This window comes from Rhea pennata, chromosome 15, assembly GCF_028389875.1.
Source record: "Rhea pennata isolate bPtePen1 chromosome 15, bPtePen1.pri, whole genome shotgun sequence".
NCBI classification, from domain to species: domain Eukaryota; kingdom Metazoa; phylum Chordata; class Aves; order Rheiformes; family Rheidae; genus Rhea; species Rhea pennata.
The window spans coordinates 19,802,790-19,822,574 of NC_084677.1; the positions used below are offsets into that span (position 1 = coordinate 19,802,790).

Below are 19,785 nucleotides of genomic sequence, written 5' to 3' on the forward strand. Positions count from 1 at the left end.
AGTTTAGTATTTCAGTCAATCTCAGACAGAGCTGATTGGTATGGTACAATTCTATACTAACAGTATAGAACAGTACTATATACTATTACTTGAAGGTTTTGAGTATGATTTTGATTTCAAAAACACAGACACTGCCCCCAGTTAGAAACAAAACGTAAATATTCAGCCATGTGGTCAGATGCCTTATATCATATAATCTTGTATCTTTCCTGTGTGACCCTGTGAAACAGCTACTTTCAGCCTTCTTCAAGCAAAAGAATACTGGCTGCAAAACAAGCTTTAGAAGATGTAAAACAAAATAAATGAAGTTCTGAGATGTTCAGATGTGTGAAATATGTTGTCAAAGAGTAAATTCCCTCCCACCTACTGGCTATTCCGTCTCTGCTGCAATTCATCAGTTTTACTCTGGTGGAGGAAGAGTCTTTTAAACTGTAGTAGGAAAACCTGTGTTGATAAGATATTGATCAAAGAGAAATAATCTAACAATAATAGCAAGCAGTAATGTGAAATATGGTTTGAATATGCGTTGTTAAACACGCAGTATATGTGAAGGAGGACAAATAAGGTTTGAACATGTAAGTTAGTGCTTAAGCGCTGCAGCAGTCAAAATCTTTAAGATGATGTTCAGGATGTAAGATCTCAAATGACAGCTAGGAAGAAAAATGTTCTGGATCCTGGCCTTTGCAGAGCTTTTCAGTAGGAGTATTTAGGTTTTTCTTTAGCATTTCTGCTTGACACTGGACCTGAGACTAGTCCATCAGTCTGTTGTGGAACGGCATTTCTGCTCCTTTTCTGTCTTGGCTGACTTTAATTCTGTATGTGAAATAGTACCAGTTTACTTCATTCTTTTCTTAGGACAGTTCTTCAGAATGACCTAAGCCTTGAACTATATGGGCTTGAATCCAGCTTGTAGGGCAAAATGAATCATTTCCTATAGCTGTAGAGATCTCGGGAACAGGTTAGTGATTTTGGCCTGGAATCTTTGTTTACACTTTCTTTTCAAAAAATGTTCTCTTACTAGGTGTACTGGAAGAGGCTGAATTCTACAACATCACATCACTAATAAAGCTGGTAAAGGACAAAATAAGAGAAAGAGACAGCAAAATCTCACAGGTGAGGCTGTTTCCTACTGTGCTTCTGATTATTTGTTCTATAGGAAGTAGTGGATGAGGTTTTTTTTTTTTTTTTTTTTTTTTTCCTTAACTGCTCATTTCCTCAGACATTGAATGGCTGCCTCCTCCATAAGCTGAGCTGGAGCCATTACTATACAAAAATTAACATTCTTAGCCTTCAGAACCTGCCAGCTTGTTTACGAAGGGCACAAGCACATACTTCCAGTTCTTCAAAATCTGAAAGCATTCCAAAGAATTGTTCAAAAATGTCTAGTAATATTGGAATTTGTCATAATATGATTTCTGGAAATAGTTATTTTAGAAAACAGCTTGAATAGCATGTATTTTTCTCATATGTGTTTAAGTACTCTGAATATGATGAGATTGCCTAGCTATAGTATAACTACTGTCTTTGAAATCCTAACCAGAGTTGGAATGGATAAATTCAGCAATTGGAGTATTCTTACCTAAAATAAATCCTTCTCTAGAAGGAAGGATCATTTGATGTGTGCCTTATTCAAGTAGCTTCCCAAGGGGAAGCAAGTACATCTTTAAAGCATTAGACTACAACTGAATCAGAAAAAAATAAAGGTTAAAACATTATTGTGTGTACTGTAATGGCCCAAGATTTTATCCTTTCAACTCTTCTTCAAATCTCTGTTGTTAGTGTACATACAAATCACTCTTCTAATCTGTTTTTGTTGCATGTTTATTTCATCTTCTCGCTCCTGTTACAGACTTTTGTAGCAAAGTTACTTTATTTATGGTGTCCTGTAGTTGAGAAGACTCAGCTTCTTCTCAAATCAGTTTATGAATATTTCTTCATGAAAGTGAATATTAACAGAGAAACTGCTAATTAAGGAAAGTATACAAGTTTGTGATGGTTCTCTAACTCTGCTGTTCTGGCTTTTGCTGGTAACTGGGTTCTTGTGAAGGTGCTACAAACTGTTGCCAAATTTCTCTTGAGACTGGGTCATGGGATAGCAGAGTAGCTCTGACAGCATTTTTTGAAAGGGTTTCAGCTGACGTAGTCCTACTTATTCATTGCTTTAGAGGGGAAGGTTTGCAGGGACATAAAGAGATTTTGGAATATGGTCAGGCAGTCCATAAAATTAGGTAGACCTCTGCATAACTAGCTTTGAATTTTGAGATCTGCTTTTTTGTTTTGTTTTGTTTAGTAAATCCCTGTGTTGATGATGTGGTTCGCTACTTTGCAGACACTATGTCTGAGCTTTCTAGAACAGTGCAGGAAGGTCAACTCCTTATGGATAAGTCTTAAGATTATTATGTTATTACTGATGAGTATATTTTGAGTACCAACATATTTGCAAAGCTTAGCTGTTTTCATCCCTGAGCATTACTATGTTTGAATCTTCTGTAATACCGTTCTGAACAAATCACATTTCCACAAGTTAAAATAATAACAATAATAAAAAAACAGAAGAACTGGCCAAAAAATACATTCCTAGCTGCAACTTATTTCAATATAAATTCTAGGCCTACAGATTAGGTATGCCTTTGCCAGAGTCCAAACTCAGAATTAAGAAAGGAATTAAGGACTTAAAGCATAATGCTGACATAGCTAAAGGATAAATGGCCACCGATCTTGTGGTTTTCAAGGTGTTGCTGATTACTGTTTCTATAGAATGAGGGAGATTTCAGACAAATTATGAAGATGGTGAATTCCATGCCATATTGAGCATCTTATATTTCTTTCTGAAGGTGCCAGTCAAACACGTGTACAGGGTGCTGCAGTGCCAGGAAGAGGAACTCACTCAAATGGTCTCCACAATGTCTGATGGCTGGAAATTTGAACAGGTAACAAAACATACAGGATAGAATTACAAAGTCCTCTAAAAATTCAGTTAGGATTGAAAAGAGAAGTAGAAAGTCAATTCTGTTCTTCTTTTTAGAGCAATCATTATCAGAAACTGGACAGATAAAAAGATACACAGCTAAATTAAAATCTGGTATCTGTGTGCTTGTTTGTCAAAAAACACAAAATCTGTAGTTCTCCTGGAGTTAGACTGAGATGACCTCCTATAAAAATACTTACGTCATGTTTCAAATGTAGTTCTTCAGGATTTGCAAGAGAACATTTTAAAGCTGAATAAATCAAAAAGCTGGAACTATTATGAGTTTATGCTAATGGTAGGTCAAATTTTAAAACCTCCAGGTAAAAGAGAGGATGTTGGGAGATAATGTTTGTTAGGCCCAATCAAATGGCTCTTCGGGAAAAGGACTGATACCCATCAGAGGGAGTAATTAAATTAACAAGTGCAACTGTGAAGCTGGATGGACGTGAGCTATGTAAATGTTTCCCTTCTCTGCACTGCATAAAAATATGTTTGCATGTATACTGAAGAATAAATTGCAAGATTACAAGAAAACCTTTCTATTATTATCTTTGATAATCACTGTCAATAAGAAATTAGCTACATGGCATCTTCATCCGTTGTGATCATAACCTACCAGAATATCTAATGGCATTGAAGCAATGAATCTGTTAACTCTCAAGTGAGACACAAGTGCTTAGCAATGCCTAGTGCCTCTCTGGTAGGAAATACTGGAATAAACACAAGCCTTCTATCCTGTAGTCTTCCTCCAATAACACCGTAAAGTAACGTTTTTTTAAAAAAATATATCACAGAGACCTGTGATCGTTTTGTTTTTTATTCATTGGAATGTGCAAGGGACTCGTGTCATAGAGAAAGTCATGATCAAATAAACTAGTCCAGTACACAAAAAGTTTCTTGTGCTTCAGTTCTCTGGCTCAAGTATTAAAGATCCATTTGACATGCTAAAAGCTGAATGTTGTTTAGGTCACTGAAAAAAGCCCTTACTTAATCCATGTGACTATTTTTTTGACCAGTGCGTTGATGAAATTTCCTGGACGTTCTTCTTAGTCATGAGAAATCAACTTGCAATACAAATAGAGATTCTTCACTTGTTAACTGATCAGATGGTACTGTAACTTTAACCTGTCCAAAAACCTTGTATTCTTTGGGAATATTGTATTTGGGAGTAATACTGCTTTGACAGTGCAACTGTAGAAAGAACTATTATAATCTCTTTTAGAATTTGTATTTTGGAAAAATTCTAGTGATTTTTCTTTTTTTGTGTACTATCTCCTTGTTTCATCCAGCTTTCTCCTTGCTTTCTCTTCCCCACATTGTTCTCACTTGGGCATCTAGTTTGAGGTTGATAGATGCAACAGATGTATGGTCCCTTATTATTCAATTTCATTACCTCAGCCTAGGCCATTCTCTGATTGTATTGTAGGCCTGCTTTTGGTAGACATCATTCACTTGCAACATGATAATAACTTTCGGTGTAATCCAAACAGTTTTATGGTTAAGAACTGAGAACACTGTAGCATTTCTGTCATCCTTTTTTCTAAACAGATCTGTCTTACTAAGCAGCATGCTCCAGAAGCAATCTTTGGAATGGCATCTATCATGCTGATATAGATCACTGGTGGGACAGAAGTTACCTACTTTCTCAGAGGAGTACTGTTTCTGTGGATTGGGATTCCTTGTGCTCTGTGCCCCATATAACATAATTCAGTGGCTGATTTTGATTAAAAATGTTTCTTTCCCTTAGAATGTTTGAAATTTTTTCTTAAAATACAACTGGATGTGATAAATAGGAAAGTGTTAAACTTCTGATAGGCTTATGGGGATGCGTTGTTGTACTTTTTCAGAGACTATAAATGAGTGAAACAATGCAAACTACAATTATATATCAATTCCAGTCCAAAAACTACCCCAAAGAAGTGTTCTCCATTAGAGCAAAATACTTAAAAGTAGTTGTACTGCCCCACTTTTGTGATTTCACAGAATTATGCTGTAGATGGTTTGAGCTTAAATTGTTACCTCTTCAGGCAATCAGAAAAAAAAAATATTTGGCATTACTGCATAGTAAGAAACTTGGGGCTCTATAATATTTCTAAATGCAAAGGCTTTAGACAGGCTTGTCATGTAAAGTCATGTAAATTTAATGATTAATATAGCCTAAGTCTGGTACTGCAATGCTGTCTTAAATAGATTTACTACATGAGGAGGATAGTATTTAGCTCCTCCCTTCAAAATTATTCACGTGACAGTAGCAGAATATAAATTACTGATCATGAGCCTTTTCATCATCAGTAATCTTCAATTTACTCTGTATAGGCAATTGTTGTCTAGTTCTTGATTTAAAGCTCTGATCTTTCTCAAGTGCACTGGCAGGCTGTGCTTTAATTTGGGTTAAGCATTGCAATGTATTATTAAGATAAAATACTTCTTGTAATGAGAAGCTAAGAAATTTAGCTGAGATTGTTGTGAACTTCTGGATTATTAGATATTTGGCAATTATGAACAAAGTTCTTGGTATTGACTTTCCTGGGAACAAGACAAACAATTTTTTACACTACAGGTCTCTTCTTGGTTCTTCTGTAAATTTCCTCTTTTAAAACCAATTTATAAACTCTCAACTTTTTTCTTCTAATTGACTACATACATTTCCATAGCCATATTTTCTATACCAACATCTGGAACAAGACAAGGTTCTTCCATACCTAGACTGGATGCAGTGCTTTATGTAACATTTTCCGGTCTTATATGTTTTGCTTTCTGCAATTGGTGTGTATCACAGGAGAACAGTGCTCTCACTTTGATAATGCCGGAAACTTCATTTAGATTTTTTTCAGACTAGTTGGCAATTCCACAGTGCTATTGGTAGCTTTCTGATTTACAATCAGTAACTCTAACTTGCCCTGAAATTACAAAGGGCTTTGCAACTGCTTCCACAAAATTTAAGTATATTGAAATTAAAGTTGTAGCTTGATAGTAATCTGTCCTAGTGGCAAGTAAATGTTACCTGAACATTTGAGATTATCTGTTATTTGTGCAATTGGGTAATGGTTATGTGCTTCAGCTTTACAAAGGTTTTTTGTGTGTTTTGCTCTGATTGGTTATTCCAGCTTGTCAGTATAAGTTCCCAGTATGGCTGTGGCCGGGCCCAGCAGTCAGAGTATCTCCTGATAGTGTCACGGGAAGTGAAAGGGGAAGAGAGATGCTTCCAGAAATGCTGCAGTGAGGTGTGTCACACCATTTTTTTGCCCTCACACCAATATGCTTGGCCTTCTTGCATTTCTGCTGCTTTCAAATCATTCCACTATATTTCTGGGTGTACAGCACGTAGTAGTTTGTGTGTATTTGTGACTGACTTTTCTTTATATTCATAGTATTTCATCACACGTCATGAATGTTCATTTTGCTAAAAAAAAATCCTAGTTATTTAAACTTTTGAGTCAAAGATTTTTCTTAAGAATTCTTACCTTCTTACATCTTCCTCCAAAGTTAACAGCCTTTGTTCCATACTTGTTGAGTAAAAGATGTGCAATTTAAACATCAGGAGCTGCAAAAAGCTCTGAGTTCACTGATTTCAGAAAAAGACATTTCTCTTATTTGTTGTTCCAATTTGAATGTATTTCATACATCTAATAACAAATTAAGTTTTGACTCCCAAGTTCTTTATTCCTGAAAAGGCAGAGGAGAGAGGGGAGGAAAAAAAAAACTATACTTAGTTTTAAAACCCTTATCAAGAGGAGGAAATATCCTGTTCTTTTTCTTAGGAAACTTCCTTGAACTCCTAATGAAGACTAGTAAGTTCACCCATTTGTCTTTTTAGGCTATCTCATCTTTCCCGTTCCCCTCGCCATGAAGTTACTGCTTTTTAAATTGCTGTGTTACTTTCCAGTGTTGAGAGTTTGAGAAGTTTATTTTTGCTAGGCAGTAACCCTGGAAGCAGTTCCCATTTCTTTACCTTGTTATGCTTCATTTTGAAGTGGTTTGTGTGCAGCTATTTGGGAACCTGGTGTTCTGTAGTAGTTTTCATTAATAAAATACTCAGAGAAAACTTGTTCTGTTCCTTGCTACATGTTTTTTCGGTCTGAGAAACTAGTGTAACATCGTTAAGATAACATCTCAGTAAAGTGACTGAGCAGAAACTTGCTTGTGAATTTACATGGTCACTTAGTCATGCAATTCCAAATTTTAAACCTAGACTGCTGCCTAAATATATTCCAGAAGGCACTAAACAGTATCTCTTTCTTGCAGTTGTATAGGTAATATTTGGAATGTGGTATTAATTTACTCGGTTTGCCAGCTTCTTGGAACTGAAGGGTATCTGAGCTATTGCTAAGAATGCCTAGGGTACAGACACCGTGATGTTGTCCTAGAGAGTACAAAGTAAAATTCAAAGTAATAAAATGGGAGATGAGGGAAGGCAGTATAAAATTCTGTAAAATTTTGGAAATGAATAAACTTTCCTTCCACTTACAGTTGAGGTCTGACAGTTGATAAATCTCATCCTTAAGAGGCCTGAAATCAATATGCTTGCAGTCCCACTGTCAGTCATCAGTACTGAGCTAAAGGCTGCTGTATATGTATTTTAGTAGCCTTTTGCAAACCCTTTGAAAAGGCAGTGGAATGAACACAATATAACTCTAAAAGAAGTGGAGGCTGTTCTTACATTATGCAACTTGATCCTGTAAGAAATTTGAAAATCTCTTTTTCTGTCAACTGATAGTATAATAAATAAAAGAGCTTTCCAATATACAAACAGTTCTCCAGATCTGAAATAAAAACAGTAAGAATCTAAGCTAAATAGAAGTTGAGAATAATTTTTATGAGTTTTCCCTGGTTTGAGAATCAGACCGCCACAGAAAGAAGGAAATTGGTAGTCATGAAATAGAAGGGATAATTAATATAAATAACTCCTGTGGTAAGAAGACAAAGGCAGGTAGGCAACATATTGCTTGTGCAAGTTGGAGTGGTTATCTGTGATGGCAGTACTATTACTAACTTTGTCCTGTAAATGTGTTATGTAGATTCTAACTCAGTATCATTGTACCAGGATAGCAATTCTGTAAAGAAAAGGTATTGAAATGTAACTGGTTTGAGACCTGTCTCCGGCATTCAAGTATGCATGAGATTCTTTCACTTTAGAAGTAAGGTGAGGGCATCAACCATTTTGTCCAAGTACAGCTTGTTGGTGTGCAGTCCTTGATTTAAGACTGGAAGAGATTTATATGTTCTGCTGCCATTGAATAACTTGATGTAGGAATGATTTACTTGTAGTTGAACTATTCTGTTAGCTATACCAATTTTATCATCTGCTTTTCTTAAACAATTTTTAAAAAACTTTTTTTTTTTTCTTACAGACCTGCAGACTCAGGAAAAGTTCTTCAGAAAGTTACTTCATTATTGTCCCTTAAATCATTATTAACTCTTTTCTTCCTTGAAAACAAGCCTGACCATATCTAGGCATCAGGTGGTCTCTGTCCACCATTACTTGTGCCATTTTTTTTTCCTTTCTGACGCTTTCTGATGGCTGTCTTTGATCTTTAAAATTCAAGCTTTATGGGACAGGAGCTTCCCTCTGGTCATTTCTGTCTTCAATGTAATGCAAATAACTCTATTTCTGTTAATAAAAATATTTAAATGCTTTCCATCCCTGCCTTTGTTAGTTGCAGCTGGCAGCCTACTAGTGTCAGCAGCCTTATTTTATGCAAACAATGAATAGATCTTTATCAACTGAATTTTCTGTGATAATTAAGGGTGACATTTTTCCTGTGCTTATTTATGACCCTGTTGGGGCTCACAGGGACCTCAAGCAGGATCATAATGTGTTAGTAAAAAGTATAATGAAACAAATTATAGTTAAAAAACCCCAAACCAAAAAACATTCAAAACTATGAAAATATGCTTTCTTTTCCCCCCTCCCCTTCCTTGCGTTCTTGGTCATTACACCTCTTATCTGCTTAGGCCCCATGAACCAAAAAAGGTTTGTACTTTCCAAATGTTTGAGAAACACTGGGCTGGATAACCTGAAAGCCTCTTGCTATTCGTTGTAATGCATGTTTTACATAAAGACCTCAGATTATTCTGATTTGCTGCTATTTTTTTAAATTAATTAACAATTCCTTCCAGTATTTCAGCATCGTTTTCAAAGTGTACCTACCAATTCTGGGATTGCTGAGATGACTTATGGAATATCAATGCATAATATTGCTTTATTTCTTATCACATTTTCTGGCACTACCATGCAGTTCTAATCTGCAATTAAGTTTTAATCTACAATTTTCCATTGTTTCTTTTCTGCCCTTCCCCTTACTGCTGCTGATGCATCTCTAGAAGCTGTAACAAAGTTTCTAGTGTGCTTTTGACACTATACAAATACATTCTCAATTGCAGATGTATGGAATTGCTTACAACAGTATAGTGCAGCTGAGTTTTGAAGAAATAGTATTTAACATTACAAAAGAAACTTTATCTTGAAATGCACCAACTGATCAATAATGGCAAAAAAATTCATCCAGACTTACGCTGCCAGAAAACTCAATAGTTTTTTCCCTCCTAGTTAACAGTCAGTCTACCATGTCTCCTAAAAAGTATCATGTCCAAAAGGTCAACTAAAGCATGAATGGGGGATTTTAAGTAGCCATCTACTAAAGACATTTTGTTGTTAAACCGGGGTTCATGATTTGGCTGATGTTAGAGGCTTGTATCACATCTGTTTATGGAGAGATCATTTATTTGTGTTGAGTGTCAATCAGTGAAGTCAAATTTTTCCTTCTTCCGGTAGGTTAATAACTACAGCTGTTACCATAATTTATCTGATATCCAGTTCTTGCAGTTTTGCAAGAAGAAAGTTGATTATATACTAAATTAAATGATATACATGAATTTTATTTTTCAAAATCCCCATCAGGGAAGGTAAATTTTGTAGGGTTTAAATAAACGAATACATTTTTTTTGGCTTTTAAGATGGTTAAAAACACTGTTTAAAATATTCTTTACATTTCACCCTGGCAATTGAAGTAGTTATTGTGTTTGTATTATATAGTTGGTAAATTGCTATATAGTACATAGACTAAATTTTGTGCCGTTTTAACAGGCTTAGAGCCAACTTATCTTTTTTTCTGAAAATTTGTGTACAGTACTTATTGCTGATAGGGAAGAGAATCAACAAATCACCTCCATAAATGAAGTAATACTGGGATGGCTTTTCAACCTAGGCTAGAATGAACTTTCTTAGTCCATTCTGTGCAACTAAGCAACTATGTTATTTTATGGGTTTGTGATTTCAAATCAGACAAATATAATATGGTGGAGACTGCAAAATATTCAGCTTTCCTTCCAACAATTCTAGCTTCTCCCTCCTTAACAAGAAAGGCCTTGCAAATAGCATTGCTGTAGCCCTAAGCAGGATACAGTAAGAGTGGAGGTTGGGCCATGAAGAGTGGGACATAAGTCTGATATTAGAGATACTGTAAGACCATCCAGGTCCAAAAACTTTGATATTGCCTAGAACTGGCATCAGGTTGGTTCACTGTGTAGGCATAGTGCCTGCTGCTATCTGTAGACATTGTCTGTATCCATCCGTTGAGATGCTTGCGTGGCTGTCTTAACATAATATTGTATCATCTGAGTACCTCTGTCCTATCTTCTTTTAAAAATACAGTGAGAGCTTATTCTCTAATGAGAATGCTGCATGGAAGCTGCTTTTAACCATGACTTGCTCTCTGCTTTTGTTGGAGGAATAGTCTTATCCCTCAAGTACGGATCCTAGAGTAAGAGTCCATTTTGGCTACACCTTCCCTGCTTTAACAAGTCTTTCACTGTCTTTGTTGCTCTGTTAGTCTGATGTAAGTAGAGAGTTTGCTTTTAGATGGAGAATCATAGACTGCTTCAAATGCTGCTGCCCTAAGAAAACAAGTTGAGCTTTTTCTTTGGGCCTATAATCAGGGCACAGCAATAATGTAATAGAGACTGATTAGTGATCTGGATTTTGGACTAATAATTTCTGTCATAAAGGAGTTGAAAATCAGTATATGAACTGGGGAACAGAACAGCCTTATCACATGTCTGTGGTGGCTTGGTAGGTAGATTTAGTATAGTTGTGGTATTGACATTTACATGCACTGTGTGCAACAGGTTTATATTTAGGTCCTTGATCTGTGTCAATAATTACAATACCATACATAATCTTATCATGCGTTTGAAATAAACCCTTTAGAAAACAAATCTAGCTACATCTGAATTGATTCTAGCTGGAAAAGGCAGGCTATGTAAAACTTTTAGCATTAGGCAAGTGTACTGTGTGTAAGGTAAGAAAAGTTATATAAAACTTCTACCATTTGATAAACACATTGCATATGAGGCAATACTGATGACTTCTTTCTCAGTAAATTGTCATCATTCAATAATGAGACTTTTAGAGGCTTGTAAATAAGTCACATTTCATTATACAGGGCTTCCACTTGTAATGCTTCCTTAATTAACTTTCCTGTAGGAGTGCATATGAATTTCAAATGTTAGTCTTAGTGTCCCACCATGCTGTGTCTTCTGCTTTCCAATCAAATGCAGATTTCAGCTTCATCCACCCAAAGTATGTTTTACTAGAAGGGCCATCATTGTGTAAGTAAAGTGATAGGTGTCCCTTCAGGGTAGAGTGCTTCTTGCATGCAACCATTTACGTGTTTAATCATGCCACACTGAGACACCACATACAGATTTTTTACAATTTAACTTTGGGGGACAGGAAGCTTTCCAATAAATAACAGGACACAGGCTGCTTCTCCACTGGCCTACCTCTGTATCCTTTTCTTTGACAGTGTAATCATAACCTTAAACCATTCAATTTGTGAATGTTTAAAGAGAAAAGCTATGTCTATCTTACCATCAGAATGTCAGTGTGTTTGTCAATATTAAAATGTATTTGCAGTAAAGTGGAGAATCATGCTTCAGGCACAGCCCACAGTCTGAAGAGTGAGGGGTGTTTGTGTTAATGATGATAATTGATGGAAATTATTTTATGAGGAAATGCAATTGACTTTTTTTCTTTTTTCAGCTGGTTAGTATTGGTTCTTCCTATAACTATGGCAATGAAGATCAGGCTGAATTTCTGTGTGTTGTCTCAAAAGAATTGCATAACACTCCCTATGGCACAACCAGTGAACCCAGTGAAAAAGCAAAGGTAAGTTACTAGACATTGGAGTAAAGAAATGAATGGTGTTAAAGCAGGTGGGCTTGGCTAAGTTATGCTAGGCCTACCTCTCTTCTAGACCATTAATTGCGTTCTTCCTCCCCTCAAAGAATAATGATTCCCTGTTCATTGTACAAAAGAATGTAAATGGTACAGTCAGCATACATTTGTTGTACATATAAAATAGGTTCTTTAAATAGACTATGCTGTATTGTTTCTGATATCTGTCAAGTTGTTTGAACACTGGTAAACATTTGCTGTTTACATCTGAGAATCTGTATTTTTTCTCACACATTTAAAAGGTTTCTCATTCTGCCACTGATACAGTTGAAAATTTTCTCTTGCTTGAGCTCTGCTGAAGAAGTCTCACTGTCAAGAATGTGGATGTAATATGCTCCTCCTGAAAAACAGTCCTCTGCAATATGTTATAAGATACATTACTCCTAAATTAAGCTATTTGTTTGCTTGCTTTTTTCAAGTTTCCATCTGGTTCTCTTTTCTTTCTGTAACCAGCTTTACAAAGACATTGCAATGGGTACAATATCTTAATAGTTTCATCATTTATCTTTCAGCATTTGTACAAGGAAAAGATTTTTTTTAAAAAAAAGAAAAGACATGGCTGAATTGTAAAGTGAATTATACTGTTCTTCTCTTTGATGTGTATCATACAGTTTCTATCATGGTACTGTTGCCTTGTGTGAGGAGATGGCTACTTCTGTAGTTGGCTTAAAAGCTTTTAATTTAGTATGTTCAAATGGGAAACAATTGGTTAAACATCAAGGATTGCATTTTCAAGAATCATCTTCCAGGAAACAAATCTTGAAGTTCAAAAAGGTAAATAATGCTAAAAAGTGAACTAGGTGTTGATACTGGGGCCCTAAATGTACTGTAACCACTTCACTACTTTCTGTGGCTTGTAACTTAGTCATGCTGAAACTATAAAAATACTCAAAGCTTTATGCTGGATTTTTAGTGGAACAATCATTTCCTTTTATTTTGTCACAGTTAAGATAAATCTTACAAAAGATTACAAGCGATTAAATTAATCAAGGGTAAACAGTGAACCTGGCTAAGCCATGATGCTGTTTTTCTAAAACCCTGTACAAGGTCTGCCTTTGCTGTGATGCTTCTGGAAAAATGTGAAGCTGATGATTAGACACGTATGGTAATAGTTCGGGGCTGGGATATGTTCCTGAAATAAAAAATGTAATTCTTGAACATAATATACATCTTGATAAGGAATTGTAGTAAATCTTTGGCAAGAAAGCACTTCTGTAGTTCCCAGAGTTGCATTGCATCCTTAACTGAATGGAAAATATGCTGAATATCAAACCAAATTATTAAAAAATGAACAGAAAAGGCAGTCCAGAGTGCAGTATGACTCCTGTACATTCAGTAGCTCTGAGAGAAACTAAATCTTAGACCTCCTTGATCATCATTTCAGAGAAGGTGGCAGAGCACAATTTGACCAGGGTGAAGAATAAGAACTAGTTAATCTTCAGTTACAGGTATAAACACTCACTCTTCCTACCGTGGAAGAATTGAGTTTTTGCTAGTAATTAGTGACAACAAGCAGTTTCCTGTATAATGGAGACTTTTGCAGCCAGTAATTGTAGCTGTTTTTCACTCTCTAAGGCCAGAGGTACTGCTGCTATTTCAGCAATGAAGTGGTAAATGAGATAGTGGTATTTTCAAAGATCAACCTTAGATGGAACTGTGTATGATATTAATATAAACTATTTCTTTACAAGCAACCTGCTGGCTGTAAATCGAAATATTTGATTTTCAAAGAGAAATAAATACCTGGAGGTTATTTTTTGAGGGAGGGCAGGAAAAGAGGTAAGGCAAAAGAAAGGAAGTTCATGTGAGAATAAAAGTGCTAGAAGGGTTGCATTTGTACAATGTTTGAGGGAGTGCATTAGACAATCTGAAGTTCTTTGTGGTACCATGAGAGTCACTTTAGAGACTTATCCCCAGACATTGGCTAGTTATTTACTATTTGGAAGTATAACATTGCAAATCAGAGAATCAATAAGGTTGGAAGGGACCTCTGGAGATCATCTAATCCAATGCCCCTGCTCAAGCAGGGTCACCTAGAGCATGTTAGACAGGGTTGCATCCAGGCAGGCTTTGAATAGCTCCGGAGAAGGAGACTCCACCACCTCCCTGGGCAACCTGTTCCAGTGCTCTGTCACTCTCACAGTGAAGAAGTTCCTCCTCATATTCAGGCAGAACTTCCTGTGGTTCAGTTTCTTTAACAGTGTGTGGGTAACACCAAAATACAGGAATTAATTTTGTCTTGTGTTTTTAATAGATCCTTTATTTTGTAGGGATGTATCATGCCAATGCAGGGCAGGGGAGGAGATAGATACCTTTTTGATTGAGAGGTTCCTGGCAGTTGTGATCAGGAATCTTGACTGATTCTTGACAGCAGTTGTCTCAGTAGTTTACTGCTTAGCCAACTTTAATCCTCCAGTCTGTAATCTTTTTACTGGTGTCTGAATTGGTCTTCATGAATGTCACATCTTTAAAGTTGGAATGTGTCTCAGTAGAAATTACGTACTAGCAGTTTGTTGGTTTCTCTAACCCAATCTGCTGCAAAAAGAATAGTTAGACTTTAGCATGGCTTCTGAAATCATTCCTATTAGGAGAATGCACTATTCTGTATATATCACTAGTTACTGGTATTTCAGTTAGTAGTACTAGACTATCAAAACAAGAAAAAGCATTTTCTGAGTAGATCATCTAATCAAACTTCACCTTCATTCCTTCCAAGAGATTTTTCTCTTTTGTCTTCTTTTTTGGCAAACAGTTTGCCTATATGGGTTAGCACAGGGAAACAGTAGCAATTAAACCTTTCAAACATGGGATGCCTATGTAATCAGAATCTTCCACTGTGATGAATCTGTGCAGTCTTTACTGCCTCTCAAACCTGTATACTACTTAACTGAATTATACATTGGTGAACCTAAAGCATGGCAATACAGTCATGATAAGTGATTTTGCTGATATAAAGTATAACAATAAAATAGCAGAAAATGTGCTATACTTTGAGATATTAGTGGTTAGTAAATATAAAAAGAAAAAACAAAAAGAAACCAGAAAAGGCCATTATAAAAATAAAAAAATTAAAAGGAACAAGAAAAGGCCACTGTTCAATTTAGAAGTTCTCTAAAAAGCGACTAACCCAATTCTCATACGGGAATTAGCAGGATTCTGACTTTAAGCTGGAATAATTTCTGATCAATTAGTAAGTGAAACCTGTGTTCTTGCAAGGGCTTTAGGCACAGGTCTTGTATAAAGTGTTTTTTAATATCCATTCTTTTGCATTTATATTTTTATTCAGAATATGTTTCATGCTGTTTCTGCATGTTCTCATTTTAGATCAATAAACTCTTCAATTTCCATTTTTAGGAAAATATCTGGTCAAAATTCATCAAAAAAAATCACAACCAAAAGAATTTGTTACGGCTTTCCCCAGATATCAAGCTTACAGTATATTTAAGCACCCTGCCTTTCTCAGTTCTTCTATTAGTAGTTGACTTTCTTGTAAATTTCCAGTAAACCCGAGTGAAGGAAATTAACCCCTTCCAGGCATTGACTTAAAACATTTCAGTGGCTTCTACTAGTAGCCATGGCACCACCTGTGTTCCCAAGAGCATTCTTCTCATACCATTTTATTGACCTATTGACTCTTGGGAGGAGTGACCAAAGCCTGTTCATAATGCCTGCATCCAAAGTAAGGTTCTCAAGTGCTATCCTTCCACATCGGTGAGAGTAAACACAGTTAAGGTGCCAGCATTATAGATATATTTAAATTGTCTCTATGTCTCCCTGTGTTATGTTATTTGGCATTATTAGCTTCCGTCTGCTGACTTTAGGACATTTGGGAATGGAAAATTTCATGCATTTTATAATGTTCCTACTTGAAATTGTCTGCTGTATTATTTTCTTATGAAGACTGGGTGTCTAGATTAAAAATAAATATCACCCCAATTGCATCAAGTGTAAGTGGACTGTACTTCATTGCAGCTCTGACTCACTTGCAATCTTTTCTTTTCCCTTCCTTTTTCTATACTTGCTGCATGCTGCATGCCATTCAGAGCGAGGATGAAGAGACGGATTACGATATGAATGACTCAGATTAAGTGTAAATGTCATGGTGAGCACTGGCTGCCCTAGGATTTTACCCACATGCTTTTTTTGAGCCCCATTCAATCCCTACCCTGCTAGTGCTGTCCATTGGCTAGTCCTGGTGGTGTATTTGTTTGTGGTTATAGTTTCGGCACAGTTAGCAATGACAGAATACTTGCTCTGGATATTGCTTCTTTGACAGACTAAGTCATGCTGCTGTTATCAGTTGTATTGTGATCAGATCTTTTAAAGCTGTGCTGAGAAGAAAAGTGCTTCATATAGTTTCTGGGGGGGGGATGCTTTTTGATCAAAATTGTTTTTCATTTTTATTTTATTTGTACTACATTTCTGTCAAATATTTATGTTTGGGGCATCTGATAACCAGCAGTATAAATTTTCAGTAAATGTCTGGTATGACAATAAATAAACAAACTTAGATAAAGTGCAACATAGTCAAAAATCTTATCTGATAATTTTTGACTTGTTATTGCTATATCAAAGTATCTTCTGATTTTCAAATCAAGGCCTTGCAAATACAAGCAAATGATTTGATCTTTACACTTACATATTTCATAGGAAACTCTCCCTCTGAAGAGAGAGCAGGTCTTTTTCCACCATAGTCAAGAAGTCAGACATTGAAGATCACGATACTTCTGTTATTTTCTAGCAGTGACCTTTAAAGTAGCATCAGAAAGAACAACTTTTTACAACTTCTTCCTAAAGTGCCTATAAGCACTGCTCTCGTCTATCCTGCTATCCAATTTCTGGAAGTCACTGGACTCCATATATTCTATAGACTTGTAGTTGTGTGAGACTGAGCTCCAGCTTCTTATCTGTGCACTTGTTTTTTTTGGTTTTTTTTTGTTTTTTTTTTTTTTCCTGTAAAAGCAGCCTTATACTACCTCTGAAGTGTTTTTTCAACACGGTTAGAGAAAAAGCTAAATTTATTGTCTTAACAGGTACTAATAGAAACTACTCTGGGGTAAAATATGCTTTTTTGTCAAGTCTTCAGGAATGGCTGCAAGGAAGGGTGCAGTGGCTGCAATTAAGGGTTCTTTATTGGAGAAAAAAATAAACTGGCCCTGTCCTGGAATTGAATGCAAGATTGCTAGGCAACCTGAGAGAGGGACAGTCTCTTAAGAAGCTATTTGATTAGCAACAAATATATTCTGAGTGGGAGGAAGTATTCTAAAGCTCTGCTTCTCTAAAAAGCAGTTGCACTTAGGCCTTTAGGATCTGAGAGTTTTCAGCTCTGTGAGCATTTCTAAGTCAACTGGGCCTGCTGCTCCTGGAGGGAAAGCAGAACAGAAACATGGAAAGAAAGAAAATTCTTAAGATAAAAGCTCTAAAATGTAAGTATAGAAGAACATTATCAATGAAGGCTTCTGTTCAGCTAGTAGAGCACATTCTCAGATGAAAACTTCTTTGGTGCCTTGTTCAACTTCAGAGCTCTGATGAAAAGATTTTAAAAAGAATAAAAGAAAAAAAAAAAGACTGTACTGCTCAATCCTAGATACTGGCATTTTAGGAGAAGACCTGCCATAACTATTTTCAAATATTAGTGACATCTGAAAGTGTTGAGACATCTTCTCTCAACATTTTTGTCCAGTAAACCTCTAGTATTTCCAGGAGTAGTTGTCTTACATTTTTCTCAGGAGAAAAGGAGTAATTTTAAATTGCGAAAGAGAGAATCATCTTTTCAGTATCCAGGAAGTAAACCCTGATAGATGAAATCCAATTCTCTCTTTCCCTCTTTGGACAGTCACTGTGGATGCTTATAAGAGATCCTCTTTCATCCAGTCTCTAAACAGAGGTGGATGGAGTATCTGTCAGGAGAGCTTGCTAATCACAGGTCATTTCCTCTTGAATAAAGATAGAAGTATCAAGTAAAATGTTGTATTAAAACATATCTTGATCTGATAGAGGTTTCTGCCTTATATTGGACTACTGGCTCAGTGAAGTGTGTTAAGTCCAACATCTAGATCTGGCCTAGATTTATCCTATTACCTGTGTTCTTGAAGTACAAAAAATAGTTCTAACTATTAATCCTCAAAGTATTTTTTATCTTCCAGGAAAGAATAAACTCAAATGTCATATTTTAAATGGGAAAGATTCACAAAATGATCCAATAATACGTTTGAACTGCACAAGTACTTGCTTCAGCTATGTTTTTGCTTCCCTTGGTGACTGTTTCACTTACCAACCCTTACATTATGTCAGAACTTTATCCACTGTATGGACATCTTCCCCAATACGTTGTTCTCAGCTGTGGCCATCTGCTAATATTCAAGGAAAGAGTTCAAATGTGAAGCATTTATCAAATTATCTCCTGATACAGTTCTCCCACTTCCAGCAAACAGCAATTCAGGAATTTTGGTTTCAATCCTATATCCAGATCATTGTATTAAATAGGTATCAATGGCGCTATCTTCTGTAAGGTTGTCTAATCCCTTTTAAGTGTATTTATGCTAGCAGTTACTGACAAGTTTTCCATGCCTGACTTGTCCTCATAGAATTCACTTGTATTTTTCCTGCAATTTCCTGTAAAATGCTAGTCATTTAGTACACACAGCAAATTCTCTTCATGAAATAAGCAATGTTGGCATGCTATACATGTCTTAAAGCATTTCATAGTCCTCCAAAACATCTTTTTTTATTTGGAAATTTATCAAATCAGCTGCAATGTCATCTGATCTCATAACTTCTGAACAATAATAGTATTGATTATGAAATAAAAAAGACATTTTTAGCTACAAAGTAAAATCCAGGTACTGCAGGAAGGGCAATGGATAAAGTGGATTTTTTTTTTTTAAGTTAGTACTCAAATGTTTTTGAGGCATACAGATGGTGACAGGCTCTTTATGAACTTCAGTCCTTGAAAAATCCCATAGAGCTGTGCAGAGTGGGAGAGACTACAGTCCCTGTGAAAGACTTACTAGGCTTGATGACTAATAAGGGCTGATAGGATTAAATTATCAACATTTTAACAATATTAAAAAGAAACCAAAAACTTAAACGATTTAAAACTATGTAAAACTGCTATGCTAAGTGGTTGCTACTTTTTACCTTTTAGGCACAGGGATTGAAGATTTTGTGTGTACTGCCAGACTGTATGGATCCTTTGGGATAGAATGTACTATTGAGTATTAGCGTAAGGTGTTTAATATGAAACTGCATGGTAATTACCATAGAAGACAATTCTACAATGAAGACAGCTATAGCCCTTTCCTGGGGATCGTGCCTTTGCTTTCTTTCAGCTTTTGAAATCAAGAGCTCTTCCCTGACATCAGGAAAACAGCCAAGAAACAAAAGAAGATGAAGTGTTGCTAGAGATAATTTCAGTTACTGGTGAATGTTGTTCAGTGCTTGTGCTCAGTATATTTTGGAGCTTTGTTTAGTTTTTTTTTTTTTAAGCTACTGTCATAATTTGTTCTATAGTTTGCTTACGAGCTTCCCTTTAATACTAAACAGCCTTAGAGTTAACTTCGTTATTGCTGATGGCCAT

The 19,785-nt window shown here is 36.0% G+C and overlaps 1 protein-coding gene across 2 annotated transcripts in view; it reads left to right on the forward strand.

Moving 5' to 3' along the window:
* LOC134147255 (BTB/POZ domain-containing protein KCTD5-like) overlaps positions 1-19,785 on the forward strand; it is a 37,070-nt gene that overhangs the window by 9,681 nt on the left and 7,604 nt on the right. The window contains exons 3-6 of one of the 2 annotated variants that reach the window (XM_062588228.1): positions 1,022-1,113; positions 2,835-2,930; positions 12,012-12,137; positions 16,250-16,378. In XM_062588228.1, the coding sequence (XP_062444212.1) occupies positions 1,022-1,113; positions 2,835-2,930; positions 12,012-12,137; positions 16,250-16,294 (359 nt within the window). In that variant the 3' untranslated portion in view covers positions 16,295-16,378. Of the gene's footprint in view, positions 1-1,021; positions 1,114-2,834; positions 2,931-12,011; positions 12,138-16,249; positions 16,379-19,785 lie in introns of those variants that run through there. The other variant, XM_062588229.1, reaches the window with a different exon arrangement.